The 20,493-nt window shown below is 46.2% G+C and overlaps 1 protein-coding gene across 1 annotated transcript in view; it reads left to right on the forward strand.

Annotated features, from left to right (window-relative positions):
* Positions 1-20,493, forward strand: part of SENP6 (SUMO specific peptidase 6) — a 744,657-nt gene that overhangs the window by 315,548 nt on the left and 408,616 nt on the right. Inside the window, exon 10 of the mRNA XM_078648082.1 lies at positions 15,952-16,101. Coding sequence (XP_078504208.1) covers positions 15,952-16,101 — 150 coding nt within the window. The remainder of the gene's footprint in view (positions 1-15,951; positions 16,102-20,493) is intronic.

Genomic DNA, 20,493 nt, shown 5'->3' on the forward strand with positions numbered 1-20,493 from the left:
AGGCTCAGAGTGAGGGGTCTGTGGAGCCCTACAGATGCAGTCAGGCACATCAACTACCTGGAACTGAAAACTGTGTTGCTAGCCCTCAAGGCCTTTCAGAAACACCTACACAACCGGAAGGTGCTAATACAAACAGACAACACCACAACGATGTTTTACATAAACAAACAGGGGGGAACGCAATCGTTCCCGCTGTCAAACTTGGCACAAGAGATCTGGAAATGGGCCATACCACTAAAAATAGACTTGCTAGCCATACACCTGCCAGGGTAGGACAATGTGGAAGCGGATTGGCTCAGCAGGCAGACTTCAGCATCCCACGAGTGGGAACTCAACAGTCAGGAAACAGAGAGTCTATTCAGGAAGTGGGGCACCCCAACAATAGACCTATTTGCAACACACCGGAATGCAAAATGCCAATACTTTGCATCCAGGCAACCAGAGGCACGGTCTCAGGGGAATGCCCTATGGATAAGCTGGTCAAAAACATTTGCCTACGCTTTTCCCCCGATACCACTGATCCCCAGGGTGCTCAACAAATGCATGAAGAGCAACATGACGCTCATCCTTGTGGCACCACAATGGGCCAGACAGACGTGGTATTCTCAGATAATGGAGATGGCGCAGGGGCCTCCCCACAAATTCTCAAAAAGAAGAGACCTACTCTCCATGGAAAACGGAGGAATCCTACACCCAGAGCCAGAGAGCCTCAACCTCTCAGCCTGGCTCCTGAGGACTTAGAATTTGCACACCTGAAACTACCAGAGAGCACCCTGCGGGTGCTGCGAGAGGCAAGAAGGCCCAGCACACACAAGTGCTATGGGGAAAAGTGGAAAAGATTCACTCAATGGTGTTGCAAGAAACAACTCCAAAGGAGACTGACCAAGGAGTCCACGGTGCTAAGGTACCTCACACACCTAATCAAGGCAAAGCTAAGCTCATCCTCGCTGAGGGTGCACCTAGCAGCGATTGTGGCATACACAAGAGGAGAAACAGGGAGAAGCTTCTTCACATCTCAAGTCGTGAAAAGATTCCTGGAAGGGGCTAAAAGAATAGCGCCGCCAAAGAGAATGCCGCCACCGGCCTGGAACTTGAACGTGGTACTGACGGAGCTCATGAAAGCACCCTTCGAACCCATCCACAAGGCATCACTGCAAATGTTGACAATGAAGACGGCCTTCCTGGTGGCGATCACCTCACTACGAAGGGTGAGCGAACTGCAGGCACTCACACTGCAGGAACCCTACATCCAGATACACAGTGACAGGGTCGTGATGAGAACTGACCCACACTTCATGCCAAAGGTGGTGTCAAGGTTCCACATGAATCAGAGTATTCAGATCCCTAGCTTCTTCCAAAACCCCACTACAAGCGCTGAGAGGTCGCTCCACACCCTAGACGCAAGAAGGGCTGTGATGCACTACATTGAAAGAACGAAGGACCACAGGCAGACGAAACAGTTCTTCGTGTCCTTCGCTAACAGTTACATGGGCAAACCAGTTACGAAAAACACCATAGCCCGATGGATCGCACAGACAATTCAGTTCTGCCACAAGCAAGCTGGCCAGGAGCTAACAGGAGGGGCACGAGCCCACTCCACCAGGAAGAAAGGAGCAACAATTGCCTTCCTGGCCAACACACCGATTCAGGATATATGCCTGGCGGCAACATGGGCTTCAGTACACACTTTCACGAAGCACTACTGCGTGAATGTACAGATGAACAAGGAAGCACAAGTGGGACAAAAAGTGCTTCAACATATTTTTAGCAACCAACGCTCATCGTCCACCCAACCGCCACAAAAGTAACGAAAACCGCTACAAAATCTATGCACAGCATAGTGAATCCAGAAAGATTCACGCTGCAAAACGAATAGTTTCTTACCTGTCGGTGTAGTTTTGCAGCTTGAAGATCTTTCTGGATTCACTAGCGAACCCACCCGCCTCCGCCAGAAAGATGAGGCTGGAAAAGAGGGTGGAAAAACATGGAAAAGAAAGCAAGTTGGAACAATTACAAAATACGTGGAAACACTAACGTTGAAAAAACGATTAACATACATAGCCATGGATTCACTACAAAGACAAACAAGGAAAAGAGACAGAAAAAAGAATCTGAAGATGGCGCCCAAGGGTGGTAGCTTCCGCCGGAAGCACGCCGACGTCACCGAAAGGACACCAAATGGTGGGACGTCGACGCCCACCTGGGCTACGACAAAAAAAAAAAAAAAGAGAGAAAAGACTACGATTCCGGACCCAACCACCAGATTGCGGAATATACACAGCATCGTGAATCCAGAAAGATCTTCAAGCTGCAAAACTACACCGACAGGTAAGAAACTATTCGTTCTCTTGCACTCTATTATCTGAGTGCACTCTAACATCTGGATTGCGCATGAGGTTTCTCTGCGATACCAATTATTTTTGTTTAATCGTCCCTCATTATACCCATACCGAGCGGGCTACATCCATACGTATTCGGTCATAATACCGAGCGTCGTTGAACGTTAGGTATTTGTTCTTAGTATTTTTTTCTTAGCATTTCACGGGGTTGCCATACCAACAAGTAACTCTGACATGGCATCCCATCTCTTACGAACTTTTGGAGCCTCTGATAGGCGAGGCTCGCGCCTCATTTTTAACCTGGCGCCCGATTGGGTATCTCGCAGTCACGAGGTCGCATCGCCCTCCAATCTGGTAAAAGTGATGCATAACGACACGTTCCATGTCGATTTTGCGCCGAAGGCGTTGAAGCTTTTTCAAACTTCTTTGCCTTTATCTCTACCCCGATCACCATGATCACCATGAGCAGGGTCCAGCATTTGATGGTTCATGCAGGTGCCAAGCGGGTGCCTAGCAAACAGGCGTGAGTACTGCAAACTTATAAGTACTTCTGTATGATTGTTGGCTTTTTGCTCAAACCTGTTACTGCCTTCTTTTTACAGGGTGTGCCATTTCGCTACCACCCCCCCTCTCGTGACCCATGGTGCTTTAACTTTAAGCTCTTTCTGTAAGGACGCTTTTAATTTCTTGTGATTTTCTATTCTGCCCAACCACACAAGGCAGCTCTGCTGTCCGTTTTCCTTGCGTAACCCGTGATGGATTTAACTATTAGATGGGCATACCAACACCTTTTGCCCCGATTTTCTAGCATAATCACGCTATGAGACTTGTGTAGGGACACTTGTCCCTGCATCTCCACAGGGGTAATATTAATCCCTTATGAGCATGAGTTCACTCTGTTTCACTCATGATTTAGATCCGGCTACTAGCACACAATAAGAGCACTTAAGCATGTTGCTTTTACCCTACAACAACGCACATTAAAATATCTAATCGATTTTGTTCCCCCCCTTTTTTTAATGTTTTGTCTGTTGTATGTTAATGTCTCTGTCTCACAGAATAAACTCTGTTCCGCTCCAACACGATGAAATCTTGATATAGTGTTTTTTTCTTTTAACACTAGTGACCCCAGGCTAGGGTGGGCCTTAGCGCGCCCATACTACCGGGGTTCATCACAACACTTTATTACACTTTAAATTTACTGGTCCTGATGAACGCCTCGAACGCCTGCTATACCACTATCACATAGGCAGAAACGTGTTGACCATGCATTGGGATAAAAATGGACTTGTAATTGTGGTTCATTATCCTACACTTTTTAATCCATGTCCAATTGGCAAAACACATAAATTCATTTTTTGACACAATTGTGACATTTTTAACCCACCTAATTCTCACTTCATGTACAAAAATCAGCTCCGCAGTAACCTGGCGTTGCAGCACACTAGGGTGGCATTCGGCCACTCCTGGTGGGGCCCAATGATGAAGCATGTCACCACCCAGGTTGGTGAGTGAGGGCTTTAAAAACAACCTAATGAGGTTTCTTTTACAGTCAACCTAGACTGTGAGTTGTGCTACATGCTCGCTCTTATTCTAGTCATTATTGGTGTGACGCTCCTCTGTTGTTCTTTTGATTTCTCCCGGGGGGAATAGGAGCGCCACGTTCCCTTCTTCTCTTGTTGTTACAAGTGTACTCAATTTATGCAACCACCTCGGGGACACCGTAGCAAAGGAGGTTTGGAATGTACAGTACTCTGTGAGACCAAAAATAAATGCTGGTCTATATACAGCAGATTTTATAGCTAGGCTAATGAGTGAATCACTGGCCCTAAGTTGACATGCTTGGCTTCGGTCATCTGCCTTTCCTGAGGATATTCACAGCATATTCATTGATATTACCTTTGAAGGAGCAATGATCTTTGAAGAGAATGCAGACTCCACTTTGGAGCATTTTAAGACTGGCAGGGTGACAACCTAATCTTTGGGCTTACAATCCTCAGGGAAGGATTACCATAAGTTTGGGAAGATACTAGAGTTCTCCAAAGGCTTCCCCTTCTGCTAATTTTAATCCCAACAGCCTTCTCTACAGCAGAACTACCTGGCCAGACACTACATGGGCAGAAGCACGGGAGAGGACACCAAGCCCAACTGCCTTCCCTGTCCTTTTCCTCAGTTGCACCATATGGAAAGGTGCTTTAGCTTTCCCTTGAAGGAGGAAGAGCTGTTGGAAGACCTGCATCCTTTCTACAGGTCTGAAAGGCCATAACTTCAGACCAGTGGGTACTTCAGATTGTAGAAAAGGGTGTATACCCTACCCTCACAAGAGTCCTGCCCACATCACGCCCCATCAGTGTTTTCAGTTAGAGGACCATCTGTGAATACTCTGCAGGAAGTGGAAGCCCTGCTGCACAAAGGAGCGATAGCGTTGGTGCCGGAGCATGAAATTGGGGAAAGGTGGTATTCCCAGTACTTCGTGGTTTGCAAGGACAACTGCAGTCTTTGTCTGATCCTTTTACTGTGAGAAGTTTGAGATGCTTTCCCTCACACAGGTTCTTCTTTCACAGGATGCGAAAGACTGGATGTTGTCCCTCAACTTGCAGATGCCTATTTCTTTATAACAATACCGCTGTCTCAAAGATGGTACTTGTGTTACATGGTAGACTAGCCTTTCTACTACGTTGGGGTTCTATTGTTTGGATTAACATCAGAGCTTCATGAGGAAGATGGAAGTAGTTGCAGCCCATCTCAGAATGGTCCTGTGCCGTTGAAGTAGACAGAGTTGCAGCACCTACAGGTATCAGTATCCCTGCTGTTTAACTTGCTTTAATCCATCAATGTGTGTTAGTATTACCTATAGCCCTCTATGCCTCCTGGTCAATAGGGTAGTGCTGGATATGACACATAATTCTTGCCAATACATAGAATATTGTCCAGAAGATTAAGGGAAGGAGGCAAGAGCTATCTTACAGGAAGATGAGAAAATGTTTGCAGAAGTTAAATATCCACAATGGACATAGTCCTATCTGGATTTTAATAGTTTGCAGGATCAGTCGTAAGGTCCCAGAGCTGGCTGAAAGCAACTTCCTTTGGACAAGTTCAGTCAAGAAAATAGACATGGCATATGATGAAGAGGTTCTGTTTAGAAAACACATTGATGGCGCCTTCCAATCAAAATCAGATACAGAGATGCAGAGATCCTTAAGGGTATTGCAACCGTGTTTCCAGCCCTTTTGTGGAGCCAGAAGAAGGCAATGCTTGTCTAAGGTACTAAACCATGCCTTAAGTCTCTACTCACAGCAACAATTCAGAGGTCCACAAGAAGCTGCTCATTAGAAAGGAACTGCCCGAGAAAGACCAACAGCCTCAAAACGCAGCCTCAAAACGCAAACAAGACCGTGACAGCCAGCCATGAGTCAGCTGCAACACACACTCACATCCCCACACGCACACATATCCCCCCCCCCCCCCCCCCCTGCCCCCCCACACACAGACCCCCGACATCCCCTTTTCCCACCAGAATTCACCATACCAGGACAGCTGGCTTGTAAAATGACTCTTTGGTTTGAAACTCAGCAAAGACCTATTTTATCTCCAACTGTCAAGAAAGGAAACCTTTCTGGGAGTAAACTTATTTAAAAATGTCATGCAAAGCCTTAACCACAGAAGACATGGTTCAAAGACTGATGCATCTAGCATCTTTCCGCTCGAAAAGAAAGTCCACTCAAGTTTGAACATACAAGTCTCTTTTGGGGATGATGTCCTCTTGCACCTTGCTTATACCGAACTATCGTCTTCACATGAGACTATAAGAAGAGTAGGTAGACAAGCAGTGGGTTCACATGCAAGTACATTTTGACTGTCATTAGAATCACTCTGGGATTTAAATTGGCCATAACCTGGTGGATGAGGAGAGGCAGCATATTCTCATACTTAGTCAGTTTTCTAATAACCTCAGTATGTGGTGACCACAGATGCATCCATGGAATGATCAGGAGCACATTTACAGGATCTACAAGTAAATGGCAAATGGTCGCATCAGGAAAAGAAGATGCACATAAATCTCTTACAGCTGAAGGCAGTCGCTTTATACCCCAAGCTTTTCTACTGAAAATTAAGAAATCTCTAGTACTGGTTTGTATAGAAAACACAACCAGTATGTTCTATCTGAACACGTAGGGAGGAACAAAGTTGCAACTACTATCTATGGAAGTCCAGAAATTCTGAAAACTGTTTTTTTTTTTTTTAAACAAATCACTCTGAGTAGAGCATGTTCTTGGTACAGACAATCAGTTGGCAGACACTTGCAGCAGAACATCAAGAGTGCTATGAGTGGAATCTGAATCAACATTACCGGTCAACAATTTTCCATAGATGGGGAAAATCCAAACCTGGAACTTATTGCAACATCCCTAAACAGAATGTGTTATTTTTACTCCAGCAGATACCCTCACAAGAGACCTTGGCCGGATGCCTTCCTTAATAGCATTGACAGAGATATTCCCTAATGCTTTCCCTCCCCACCATTGATTCCCAGGCGACTCAACAAGATGAAAACAGAGCTGTTTAATTATCCAATGGCTTCAACATAGCCGAAACAGTGTTGGTACATTGAGCTACTTTCCTGTCAGAACGTCATGTTCCTCTCAGACCTGTGCCAGGAATACTCACAATAAACAAGGGTCAAGTTGTGCATCCAACATCGTAGTGTCTCAATTTATCGTCCTGACTCCTGAGTACATGAATGCCATCTCTTAAATATTTCTCGAGAATGCAGTTGTTTTAGCGCACACCAAAGCAGAATCTATGAATATAACTTACAAGAAAAAAATTGTCTTGCTTCTGCATATGTCACTTTCATAATGGCATCCATCCTTTCTTGGCTACTCCTGAAAGGATTGTACCGTGCCTGCTTCATCTGGCACACTCCAGCCATTATCACAAGTCAGTCAAGCTCCACATAGCAACAAATTCATGATTTTGGCGATCTTCGAATCAAAAGTCAAATTGATTAAACAAGGAATTTTAAGGGGGCTTTTTAGAACTTTCCTTGTATTAAGAAAACCCTGATCGCTTGGCATTCTGGTTCTAGCTCAATTAATGAGATGTCCTTTTGAATCCATTTGCAAGGCTGTTCTGAAGCCTTCACGTCTTACAGGAGATTGTGCAAAATTCAGACTTTTACTGTTAAACAGCCATACTTAACATTCAAAGATCCCCATTTTATTAATAAATTCCCATCTGACTTTCATCTCAATGAATCTTTTATTCTCAAAACATTCTTCTGGAATCCAACCAATACGGCGGAAAGAGCTTTTTATACCCTAGATGTCAAAAGACGCTTACAATTCTACATTGCGAGAACTAAAAGGTTCTACAATCTGACTAACATCTGCTCCTCCACAGAAAGGTCAGGCTCTGTCAAAAAGTAGTATTGCCCATTGGGTCTCAGTAACTATAGTTTTCTGCCATGAAATTTTTGGTTGTCCAATAGCTGGATATGTTTCAGCTCATTCTCTTAGGAGTGTGGCAACTTCAACTGCCTTATTTGCCGAATTTTCTCTCCCCAACATATTCAGGGCAGCTACATGAAAGAACAGACATACGTTCACTAAGCACTTCTGGCTAGAACCCATGGCAAAGGATAAAGCAGCAGTGTGCCAAGCAGTTATTCGCCATATATTCCAGTGCAGAGAGCTATAATTCATATAATCACAGTTTCTTAGATCTATGTTGTACTCTACCTACCCTGCATAGCAGCATATTCAGTCAAATATGTTATTACTTGCTATTCAGATTCAAGCATTTGAATGTATCAAAGTTTAAATACCAGAGAAAAACAGGTTACCTGTATGTTGTGGTTCCCCAGTATTGATGTCTTTCATAGATTCACATACAACCTTCCTTCCTCCCCATCAAAGGAACTCCCCTCATGGGATTCTTCATTATTACCTTTACGCTTGTGTTGAGAAGTCTGAGGTACTGTGGCCATTAAGGGAAAGAGTGATTCATGAGCCTCTTCCTGATTGGCTGAAATTTGGTTCTTTGAAAAATGAGGTGAATCGGTTATCCATGCCACATATTAATCTTTGCTGTTCAACGTTTTGCTTTACACTGCTTAGTATAGTTAATGTGGTATTTCCACCTCGACGACAGGGAAGATTGAAGCATGTGAATCTATGAACGATACCTATACTGGGGAACCACCGTGTACAGGAAAGTAACTTGCTTTATTCTGTATAGAATTACAATGTTTTGAGAAGATGCTCTGATCCCAGTCCCGACGGTTCTACACCTGCTCAGCCTGCTGAGTTCATACATCCTCCTGGTCAAGCTCTGCAGTGGGTTCTCTAAAGGCAGTAGTTCCAGCAATGCGGAGACTGGGTGGACACCATTATGACCTTCCAGAAAGCTATGGTGGCCTTGGCCTGGGTGTTGGCAGAGGAGAACCTGATTCAGAGATGTCCGTCTGTTCCCCCTCCAGCAGTGCCCACTGCACTGACGATATACCTTTGATTTCCATAAGAACGAGTACTTCACATCAGCTTGCACAAACTGATGGCAATTCTGCTGGTGTTTGAAACCTTCCTCCCTTGCGTTCGCAGCCAGTCTGTCCTTATCTTGTCTGACAGTACTTCCTAAATGTAATATTTTAATAAACAGGAAACAAATAGCAATCTGATAGCCAGAGCTGACTGCCTCAGTTGCCATCATCTGGACTATCACTAGCCCAACATTAGATAGTAGTAGAATATGCAGCATGTGAATATATGATACTTAAACCTGCAAACTGATTGTTCGGGCAAGTAACATTTTCCTTACTATGTGGACTGAAATATTAATTCTGTAATAGGGGATCTCTGTGTATAGTCCTAATCTAGTGAATAGTCCCGCCCATGTGCGTGGACCCCGGAGCAATCAAAAATAATCTCTTAAGTTGTCAAAAAATGCAGAACTGCACAGACACTTAAGAGAGAATTTAAAGACAGATAATGCAGCCTATATCCACAGGCTACACTGTCCAGTACTTCAACTAGAAATTCCACCAAAAATCCACAAACAGCACAGCCTGTTCAGATTTCTCCACATAGAAGAACTTGCCTTCACCAGCAAAACCCTCTGGAATGATAGAGAGGAAGGAGTGGACAGGCAAGCCCCATAGGCTGCCATTATGTGGCTCAAACAGGATACTGTGCCTTTAAGAGAACTTTCCATAACTCTCTCAGTATCCCAGAATGCACAGTTCTTTTTTCACGCTCCTGCAAGCAGGACCCTGGAACATTGAGCTCTCCCTTTTCAAGGGTTTATTTGGTGATTTTTCACTTTTTCAAGTATTTGAGTGCTTTCATTGAAGTACTTTGGTGTGTTCTTCCTTGTGTGTGTCTTGGTGCTCTCTTTTATTTGTCAAAATGCCTGCTTTGTTTGACAAATGCCCAGAGTGTTCGAGGAAGAAGGCCAAGTTGGACCCACATGAGGTGTGCATCGTCTACCTTCCCTCATCTCATGTCCAAGAGGAGTGTGGCATCTGCCAGACATTATCCACCAGGACCCTGAGAGAGAGGATGAAGATCAGGCACCAAGGCCTGGAAGATAGAAGACTGCAGACACAAGGTGGGTCTGGGCATGCTTCATCTGCCCATGCTGAGGTCTCTGGGGGGCTCCCCAGAGGCAGGAAGGCCAGCAAACGTCCTATTTCTCCGCCGAAGTCGATAGCATCGACGACGGCGTCGAGAGGGATGACAGCAGTCTGTTCCCCGTCTCCCCAGGGCTCTGGGTTGAAGCGGCGTCTGAGTTCGACGTCGAGGGGACTGACTAGGCCGCCGTCGAGATCGCCGTCGACGGTGTCATCGATGTCGTCGTCGAGGGAGTTCGGCCCGGCGTCGGCGCTCGCCGTCGAGGCGACACCGCTGCTCGCCGTCGGCGAAGAGGAGGATGTCGGCGTTGAGGGGATCCTCGACGTCGAGGACGACGTCGAAGACTCGCAGGCGTTCGACGTCGAGGAGACGCCCGGCATCCAGATGGCGTTCGCCATCGAGAAGGCGTTTGACGTCACAGAGGATACGCTCGACGTCGAGAGGACGACGGTCGCTGGCGAGGAAGAGACGTTCGCCGTCCAGACGTGACAACGTCGAGACGAGGGCGCAGGTCGACGTCGAGACAGCGTTCCTCGACGTCGAGACGACGTTCTTCGACGCCAAAGAAGCACAGAAGGAGTTCTGGCGCCAGGAGTCCCTCTGGGGCACGTCGGCGACGTTCTCCAATAGGAGACACTGCCTCTACATCACCTCCGCCTAAGAAGAAGAGGGAGTCACAGGGCTCGGTGTGCTCCGAGGTATATACACCTTCTAAGCCAAGGTCCGCTACCCCTCCTCCTCCCTTGCCAAGGAACCTCCGCCACGGAATCCCACTCTGCCTCCGCTTCCACCGCTGATTGCCCCTCATGCTCATCCTCTGCTACCTCCTCAGGGACTGCCTCCGGTTCTGCCGAGGACGCCTTCGCTGCCACGACACCAGACGCCTCCTAAGGGGACTCCTCAGCCGAGGGTCCCATGTCAGGCCGCAGTCTCCTGCTCCTGAGAGACCTGCGGAGCGTCCCAAGCCGAGGAGATCGCGCTCTCGTTCCGGACGGAGGGAGAGATCGCGGTGTCGTCACCGGTCGTCGACAAGATCAAGGCGACGCCACAGGAGGCGCAGATCGAGATCCCACATGGACTCTTCTGTTGCCAGGGACTACTCGCCGACTTTGTCGGAATCCCCTGGGATGAGGGTGTCGCCGGTAGACGACAGTCTCTTTCCAAGATGTTCTGCTGAGGGGTGCGGTTAAGTTGGGCAACACGGTGACGGTGCCCACACCCACGACGTCCGTGATTTTCGCGACGCTACATAAAAAGCACCTGTCTCTGCCGTTGCTACCCCTAGTACCAGGATTGGTAGAGCCCGCTCAGGAGTTTTCTCTCTCCGGCGGTGATGAAGGCGGCTCCCTCCAGGCTCCTCAAGAAGTACCGGGCTCCGGATTCTGACCTGGCCTTTCTCAGGATGGATCCACCCTCGGACTCGGTCATAGTGACGGCTGCTAGAAAACAGCATGCCACCACCCCGTCGTCCACGGTACCTCCTGATAAGGAGAGCCGCTGGTTAGACTCGGCAGGCAGGAAGGTCTGTGGGACGGCGTCTACTGCAATGAAGGCTGCAAGTGCCGCGGCTTTGCTAGGGTGATACGATCGAGCCCTGTGGGAATCCCTCCAGCAATTCGCTGAGCTCCTTCCTCGAGAGAAGAAAGAGGACTTTCAAGAGATTCTGAATGAGGTACTATTGGTGTCGAACCAAGTCATCAGCGGGGCTGCTGATGTGTCTCTTCTGGCGGCGCATGGGTATTGCCATGGTGTCAACCAACGGCGCCACGCTTGGCTTCGCCTTACATTCCTCAAGCCAGAGGCTCAACAACTGGTGGCCAACCTGCCTTTCTCAGGGGAAACCCTGTTTGGCAAGCATGCGGACGGCTAAATGGCCCGCATGAAAGCGGAGGCCGAGACCCTGACGGCTGTCAGGGTCGGAGAAGCCCAAGGAGAAGAAGACCTACCGCCCGTTCCAGAGACGGTTCGGGGCGCAAGGCAGAGGGCGAGGGCAGGCTTCGGGACAGCAGCAACAACAACAGCAGCAGCAGTTCCGGAGGCCCTTCCAGAAGCGCCAGAAGGGCAGAGGCCAACAGTCCGCAGCAAGGGCCCGGCTGGGTCTAGGCCCTGAGCGGTGGAGAAAAATTACTCCGGACAAGTGGGTGCTGAATATTGTTTGCAATGGATACAGTCTTCGGTTCACCAGCCCGCCTCCAGCAATTCCACCGGTCAGCTCGCAGTTTCAGATGCGCGTGCTCCAGACGGAGGCCGATACCCTGTTAAGGAAAAGGGCGATAGAAGACGTACCTCTGTCTCAAAGGGGAAGAGGTCTGTACTCCCGGTTCTTTCTGGTTCGCAAGAAGGACAAGAACGAGTTCAGGCCCATTCTGGATTTGCGACAAGCAAACAAGTGGATTCGCAGAGAGAAATTTCGCATGCTGTCGTTGCATCAGATTTATCCTCAGCGGCAACAGGGAGACTGGCTATGTGCTAAAGACCTACAGGATGCGTACTTCCATGTGCCCATTGCACACAAACACAGGAAGTTCCTGCGAGTCCAAGTCGGCGCCAATCATTATCAGTACACAGTACTGCCATTCGGGCTGAATTCTGCGCCCAGGACATTCTCGAAGTGCATGGCAGTGGTAGCTGCACACCTGAGGAAGAACAAGGGGTTTGTCTACCCGTACCTTGACGATTGGTTGATCAAGGCCTCCTCCTTCTCGGAAGCTCAAGCGCACTTCCAGAAGGCGTGCGTTCTCTTGTACAAGCTTGGGTTGCACATCAACATGTCCAAGTCTGTCCCGACACCGGTCCAGTGCATACAGTACTTGGGAGCGTTCATCAATACGCTGTCAGCAAGCGTGTCCCCTTCGGAGGAGAGACGATATCACTCCTTCGGAAGGCTCAGGCTCTTATGACTGCTCCATCTACAACAGTGAGGACGGTGTCTTCTCTACTGGGGTCGATGGCCTCTTGTATCTTCCACACGCACGGCTGCACATGAGACCATTGCAGGAGTGCTTGGAGGATCAGTGGGATCAGAAGAAGGGGTCTTGGGACGACAAGATACGGCTGTCTCTGCATGCTCTTCAGTCTCTGAAGTAGTGGTGTTCAGCTGAGAATCTCCTGAGAGGGGTTCCATTCCACAAGGACATTCCCACACAGACTATCGTGACGGATGCGTCTCTCCACGGATGGGGGGCGCATTCCGGAGACTTACAGATACAAGGAACGTGGTACCCAACGGATCACATCAATTTCCTGGAACTCAGAGCTGTTCACTTGCCACTGAAGGCCTTTCATCCGTCCTTCCAGACCAACTCTCTGCTTGTACAGATGGACAATACAACCACGATGTTTTACCTCAACAAGCAGGGGGGCTTGAGATCGCGCACTCTGTCACAGGAGGCGAAGGCGATCTGGTGCTGGCTTCTAGCCAAAGGACTGACGATAACGGCTACCCATCTACCAGGTGTGCAGAATGTTCAGGCGGACGCACTGAGCAGACTGATTCAGGAAAACCTCGAATGGGTCATAAACGACGAAGTACTAGGAGAAGTCTTCGCAATGTGGGGGACTCCAGGCGTAGATCTGTTCGCCACCACCGAAAACAGCAAATGCCGAGACTTCGCCTCCAGGTACTACCAGCAGGGGACGCTGGGGAATGCACTATGGATCGACTGGTCGAACAGTTTTTTGTACGCTTTTCCACCAATTCCCCTGATTCTGGCGGTGCTCATCAAGCTGTCCCAGTCCTGGGCACGGATGATCCTTATTGCCCCGGAATGGTCCAGGCAGTGGTGGTTCACGGACCTGCTTCATCGGTCTCTCCTTCCTCACATACGGCTGCCGTGCCGGCCGGACCTTCTCACGAAGTTCGGGGGGCAGATGGTGCACCCCAACCTCTCGTCTTTGAGTTTGGCAGCATGGCTCCTGAGATAGTGCAATATGGCCATTTGACTCTACCAGAAGATTGTATGGACATACTGAAGGCGGCTAAGCGACCTTCCACTAGGACTTCCTATACTTACAAGTGGAAGCGATTTTGCATCTGGTGCAAGTCCAAGAACTATGACCCAACGACATGTAAGGAAGATGTCATCCTTCCGTATCTTCTACATTTGGCGCAGTCTGGCCTTAATGTCCATTCCATTAAGGTTCATCTCGCTGCGCTGACTGCCTACAGGAAGTGCCCTTCACAGACTTCCTTCTTCCAGATCCCTGTGATCAAGGATTTTTTGGAAGGCTTGAAGAAAGTGTTCCTTCCTGTCCGGCTTCCTTCGCCTTCATGGGAATTGAACGTGGTGCTGTCCAGATTGATGATGGAGCCTTTTGAACCTATCCATGAGGGTTCGTTGCAGCACCTGTCCTGGAAGGCGGCGTTCCTCGTGGCCATTACATCGGCCCGCAGGGGGAGTGAAATTCAGGCGTTAAGTTGCCAAGAACCTTATACTGTATTTCATGCTGCTAAGGTTGTTATGCGTACTCACCCTAAATTTCTTCCAAAGGTTATATCTGATTTCCATGTTAACCAGACCATAACTTTACCTACGTTTTTTCAGAATCCTTCATCTCCAGCGGAAAGGTCTCTGCATTCCCTGGATGTTAGAAGGGTGTTGAAATTTTATCTGGATAAAACCAAAGATATTCGTAGGTCAGACCAATTGTTTATCAACTATGGATCAGTCAGGACCGGTCTTGCTACCTCAAAACAGTCCATCTCGAGGTGGATTGTGTCCTGTATACAATTGTGTTACCAGAAGGCTAATAAGTCCTTAGGGGGTACACCTAAGGCTCATTAAACCAGGGGCAAGGCTGCCACAACTGCTTTGCTACATAATGTTCCGATTGCAGAAATCTGCAAGGCGGCCACTTGGAAGTCGGTCCATACCTTTGCTAAGCATTACTGTCTGGACACTGATGCCAGGACAGACGCTCAGGTTGGGCAGGCTTCGCTGCGAAATCTGTTCGCACAGTAGTGGTGTTATTTCTCTTTTCTCCACCGCCGCTTTGGTGTGGGGATGGGCTTGCCATTCTATTCACTAGATTATGACTATACACAGAGAACCCCTACTACAGAAGGAGTAGTTTCTGTCCTGTAACTCCAGTTCTGTAGTAGGGGTATCTCTGTTATAGTCATACGCGCCTGCCCTCCTCCCCGGTGGAGAGAGATATTCATGTAAGGAATGCTACAGGTCTGGCGTGTTACGCCTTCAAAAAGAACTGAAAGGAAAAGGGGACCTGCTGTGCATTCTGGGATACTGATAGGGTTCTGGAAAGTACTCTTAAAGGCACAGTATCCTGTTTCTGAGCATAATGGCAGCCTATGGGGCTTGTCTGTCCACTCCTTCCTCTCTATCATTCCAGAGGGTTTTGCTGGTAAAGGCAAGTGGAGAAATCTGGACAGGCTGTGCTGTTTGTGGATTTTTGTTGGAATTTCTAGTTGAAGTACTGGACAGTGTAGCCTGTGGATATAGGCTGCATTATCGGTCTTTACATTCTCTCTTAAGTGTCTGTGCAGTTCTGCATTTTTTGACAATTTAAGAGATTATTTTTGATTGCTCCGGTGTCCATGCACATGGGCGGGACTATTCACTAGATTATGACTATAACAGAGATACCCCTACTACAGAACTGGAGTTACAGGACAGAAACTACTCCTTCTGAAGTGGCTTTGGAAGAGGGTGGCTGAGGCAAATCACTGAAAGCTGTAGTGATTATCTTGTAAATGTGTAAACTTTGATCAGGTGAGTGAGAAAAATGAGAATACATGATCACAACCCAGACTTTTGCAATAAAATATCCTCAAATGCATTTTTGTTACAAACTGTTACAGTTGTCTGTAAATATTGCAACATTCTGAATTCCAGATTTGTATTGAATGTTTTATGTGATGCTGTGATTGAGACCCAAAATACTTTTTCTACGTAGATCACTTCATTTCAGCTGATTACAGACTTCTTCCATGAGCTTCTTTAATTGCATGTTTTTTCTTACAGTTTGGCAATGCTGTGACAAGTATCCCTGTAAAGCGACGTAAAGTTACACCACAAGTACCTTCACCAAAATCGGTTTGTGATAGTGTCATCCTAAACTGTCAATCATTGCGAATAGGAACCTTTGAAAGTACGGAGTTGGATCCTGTAGTTGTAAGTACTTAGGTTTTACAAATATACATGTTACGATTACCTCACAATGGGTGCTTTACAATGTCTATAAATAAACTGTTGTCACTTACCTGCTTTGTTGTACGTTTTATTAAGGATGGACTAATAGGATTGGGTGGCAATGCAGATGGAATGTTGGTTGATTTGATGGGTATGACAGTGACAGCATTCAAGGTTTCCTGAATGCCATCTAGTTCCCTGAAAATCGTTAGATGGTTGTCATCCGCATTAAAGCAGATATATTTGAAAAACATAAGCCCATAATGAACTAGGAAGAAACAAATTCTCATAATCAGTTATTGATGTAATTCAGGTGCCCAATTAGTAAAAGTCCACACAGATAGTAGACTTGGCTACTCCTCCACCAGCAGGTGCCTTAATGCATGATTTAGAATGTTATATTTTCGCCAGTATATTAAGTGCTATTAACTTGGTAAAGGGTGTCAAAACTGAAAGAACTAGAGTAAGTAAAATAATTTTTGTTTTTAGAAGAGATTGTTTAATGGATTGGGGAAAATTATAAGTTATTTAAAACATGTAATATTTAACCTGCCCATTGTATTTATGTGCAATGGGTGCATAGGGTTTTGTCAATTGAATGCACCAACAATTAAATCTTAATCTTGGTTAAAAGCTGAAAATCTGAAATGTGTGAGTACTGGAGAGTTGTACTTAGAATAAGGGAAAGGAACATGTCCAGACACAAGAGGTACATTGTAACAAGGAAAAGGCCAGATAATATGAATTAAGTGACGAGCAGTGTGTCTGTGTGAAACCACTCTTGCACCAATACCATATATTCTTGTTCTAGGCATGATGATCAGTGGTGCGAAGAGGGTTTGGCTCTTCTGTCGTTCATAATGTTTCATAAGTGCATTATGATCAAGAAAATGCATGCAGGAACTTGTTGCCACATTCTTTCCTTCTATTTATATAACAGTACACACAAAGTCATCTCCCTTGTAACTATCTAGCATAAGCAAAATGTGTGCACCAGAGAATGACAATTCGGCTTTTCTGTCTTGTTAGTATGAGTTAAGAAAAAACATGGCAATCCAAAAACACATTTATTAGCTATCAAAACCAAACCAGCGTGTTAGCCTTTCGCTTACACCACTCACACATTGTATGTGAATGCAAGGAATGCCGTCTATTGGACCGCCTTCTTTACAGTCATGCCTGCATTGCTGGCAATTCGTGATTAAGTACTGGCAAAGGCAATCAGCTGCTGATGTTTGACTTTGCTAATGTTTTTTGTAACACTATGTAAAGCAACAACTTTTTGAGTGAAGTGCACACTGCCGTCACTCTCCGAGAGAAGCCGGTGGCTGAAGTGGGCTTATGCTGTGCTGTATGCTTGAAACATTTGTCAGTATTGTAATGAACCCATGGATTAACCACAAAATGCTTGTCTTTTCATATTGAGTGAAAGGGAATAATTAAAATTATTGTTCTGAAACTAGACTACGTTGAGTCTAGTTTACAAAGTGTTTTTGGGTGATTCACACTATACGATTAAGATGTTATTGAGTTGTTGAAAAGGTTCAATGGCGCTTTCAGATTTCAGCACCTGTATGGAAGATTCTAATACAAATATTGCTTTGTATTGCTCCTATTGATGCCTAAAACTTTCTAAATTGTAAGAGCAGATGATATCAATTCAAAAACTGAATACATCTTCAGCATTCAGATTTCACCATCTATTATACTGAGTGAAACTTTAATGCTTTTGGTATCGGTGTCTCTTATCCTTCCGACAGCTTTCCTCAAGGAATTCATGGATTTTTTAAAATTAATGCCATTGTTCTCCAAATAACACAATTTTGACCTACTGGCTTGAGCAATGCTAGCACCAGCTTCCATTTGTTCATAAATGATTCAATATTTTTTTTTATCACAGCCAGTGACTGCTTCTGAGACCATAATTTATCTAATTTTCCAGTCCTATTTTCACTGGCATGAACCTTACCGTGCCTAAGATCCACTGTGTTTGCATGTGGTCGTACAGCTCCATCAGAAAGTTCGGAGGACATTCATTTCTGTCTGAGCTCATAATGCATGTTGCTTTAGACTCTCCTGTTACTTTGCACAAATGCTATTCATTTCTTCTCTATGTACCATTCTCCCCCTTCCACTTGGGAGTGTGAAAGCTACTCTATGAACTATAGTTATAAGAAATTCTCAAATATTTGCAAAGTACGTTGTTTGTCGAATAATGTCATTCTATTCCTCACGCTATCTACAAAAAATTTTTATTCGATACCACAAGCATCAAGATCTCAACAACAAAGGAGAATAAATAATTTTGTATGATGAAAGAAGAGTTGGGTTGCTGTTATTTTAGTTATAGAAAGAAGTGTCCGGGTCAAACTGATATTCTTATGATAGTTTCAAATATGGGTATTTTGCAACCCACTCGGGTTCACTCTACCATGTCGTCCTGGGGCAGAGATCCCACAGATTGTGCGGAGATGCTATCCTAATGTCATTTGAAATATATGAAAACAATCTGCATATCAACTGCAAAAGTACAAGTCTTCATAAATCTCTGCAATGAGATGAGTGTCAGCATTGTACTTCGAAGCACAAAATTGTGAATCAGTAAGTTCTTTATGCGGTTTCTATCCCAGTCACTAGCAAAAGGAGCTGTGATGAGAAGTCATCTAGGTACAGGTGAAAGGCATGTGACACTTTTTGTTATTATTATGAAGGATATTACTGACAAACACAGCGGTACCCCTACAATCCTGGGGCCGGCCGCGCGTATACATAAGGCACAGTTTACAGCAACGCCACCCAACCACATTCCGGAGGCTGGGCAGCGATGTACTTAATAGTTGTCATACCAGTCAATGTACATAGCGTATCCGCTGCGTTTCCATAAAGTTAAATGAATCACAAAAATACTTTTACATAACAAAACAAACGGAAAGGTGTCGGCTCAGCCATTCATCGTCTGGTCCCGAATCCTTGTGTACGCAGACTGCCACAAGGCCCTGATGTGGTTGCCTATGCACCCCAACTCATCCCCCACCATCTTCGTGACCCTTCACTAAGTTCTGCTCTCTAGCCCCACCTGTCGATCTGAACTCAGCTTAGTCCCCTATCAGCGGAGCCCATCCAGACCAACCAATCTACAAGAACCACTATGGCGTTAGAGCCGTGGTATCCACCTCTGACCCTGCCATTGTACCCCCACCCTTCAAATATGCAGTATAGAGACCCCAGAAATTCTTCGGCCCCGCTCCGCGGTGGTAACAGATCGCTAAAGTTTTCTGATTGGGTGCAGCAATAAAGGAGGTCGTGTGACCATTGCGATACTGTAGGCAAGGGACCCCTTAGCCAGCTCATTGCCACTCTGCGCTTTGCCATCAGCAGGCCGAGATCTACCAGCCCACGAGCTGCCTTTGGTAATGTTTTAGAGTAGCCTAGCAGTGCGATTGCCGGAGCCGGGGAAATCTCCACCTCTGCAATAGTGCTTATTTCAAGGAAGATTTTCCCCCAGTATTGGAAAACTCCTGGGCCAACCCCATGCTAAATGTAAAAAGTCAGCCGTCGGGAAGTGGCATCTGTCGCATGTTGCGTCCTCTCTCAGACCATACCTGTGCAATCTCTCCGGCGTATAGTACACTCTATTAATGAATTTGAAATGAATCAGTCTGTGTTTGCCGTGCAGTGATATGCGCTTTGGGTTAGTGCAACAGTATAACCACATATCATCATCAATTACCATGTCCAAGTCGTGCTGCCAGGCCAGTCTGGCTTTGGTGTAGTGGTTGGCCCTCTGGGGCATTGCCAATTTATATATGTTGCTGACTACTTAGCGGGGAGATTTAGTTTTTAATGAGATACGATAGTTCTTGCACCTCAGGAGGCTCGTCCATGTCCACCCCAAGGTGTTGGCTGTGAGAAGTTGGCCTGATATATGATGCTCACTAGTTCTAGTGATCACCTTGTATCAGTCCAAACAACCCTTATGGTGATTGGTTGTAAAGTCAACCGTATAGACCAGCTATCCTAGTAGCGTGGACAAAAGCAGTCTTTTAGGCTAATCTCTTTTGGCATGTGAAGCCAGCTGTTTTACCATAGTATAACCCCTTGAATACCAAATGAAAGGACACCACACAGGTTGTTATGAAAATAAACAGTCTATTTATTAATAACAACACCTCTGAAATCTTTGAGATCAGAGGGCTAAGCACATGACAATACTAAAAAGGAAATACGAGTTCGCACAATATTTACACAAGCGCCTTAGGGGGCACGACAAACCATGTACTCAAAACAATGGAATGCGAGGAAAGAAAATACTGTAAGGAGATCCAGAGGCTGGAGGATCGGTGGGACTACGCTACAAACTAGGTAAGTAAGGAG

Source organism: Lissotriton helveticus, chromosome 6, assembly GCF_964261635.1.
Source record: "Lissotriton helveticus chromosome 6, aLisHel1.1, whole genome shotgun sequence".
NCBI classification, from domain to species: domain Eukaryota; kingdom Metazoa; phylum Chordata; class Amphibia; order Caudata; family Salamandridae; genus Lissotriton; species Lissotriton helveticus.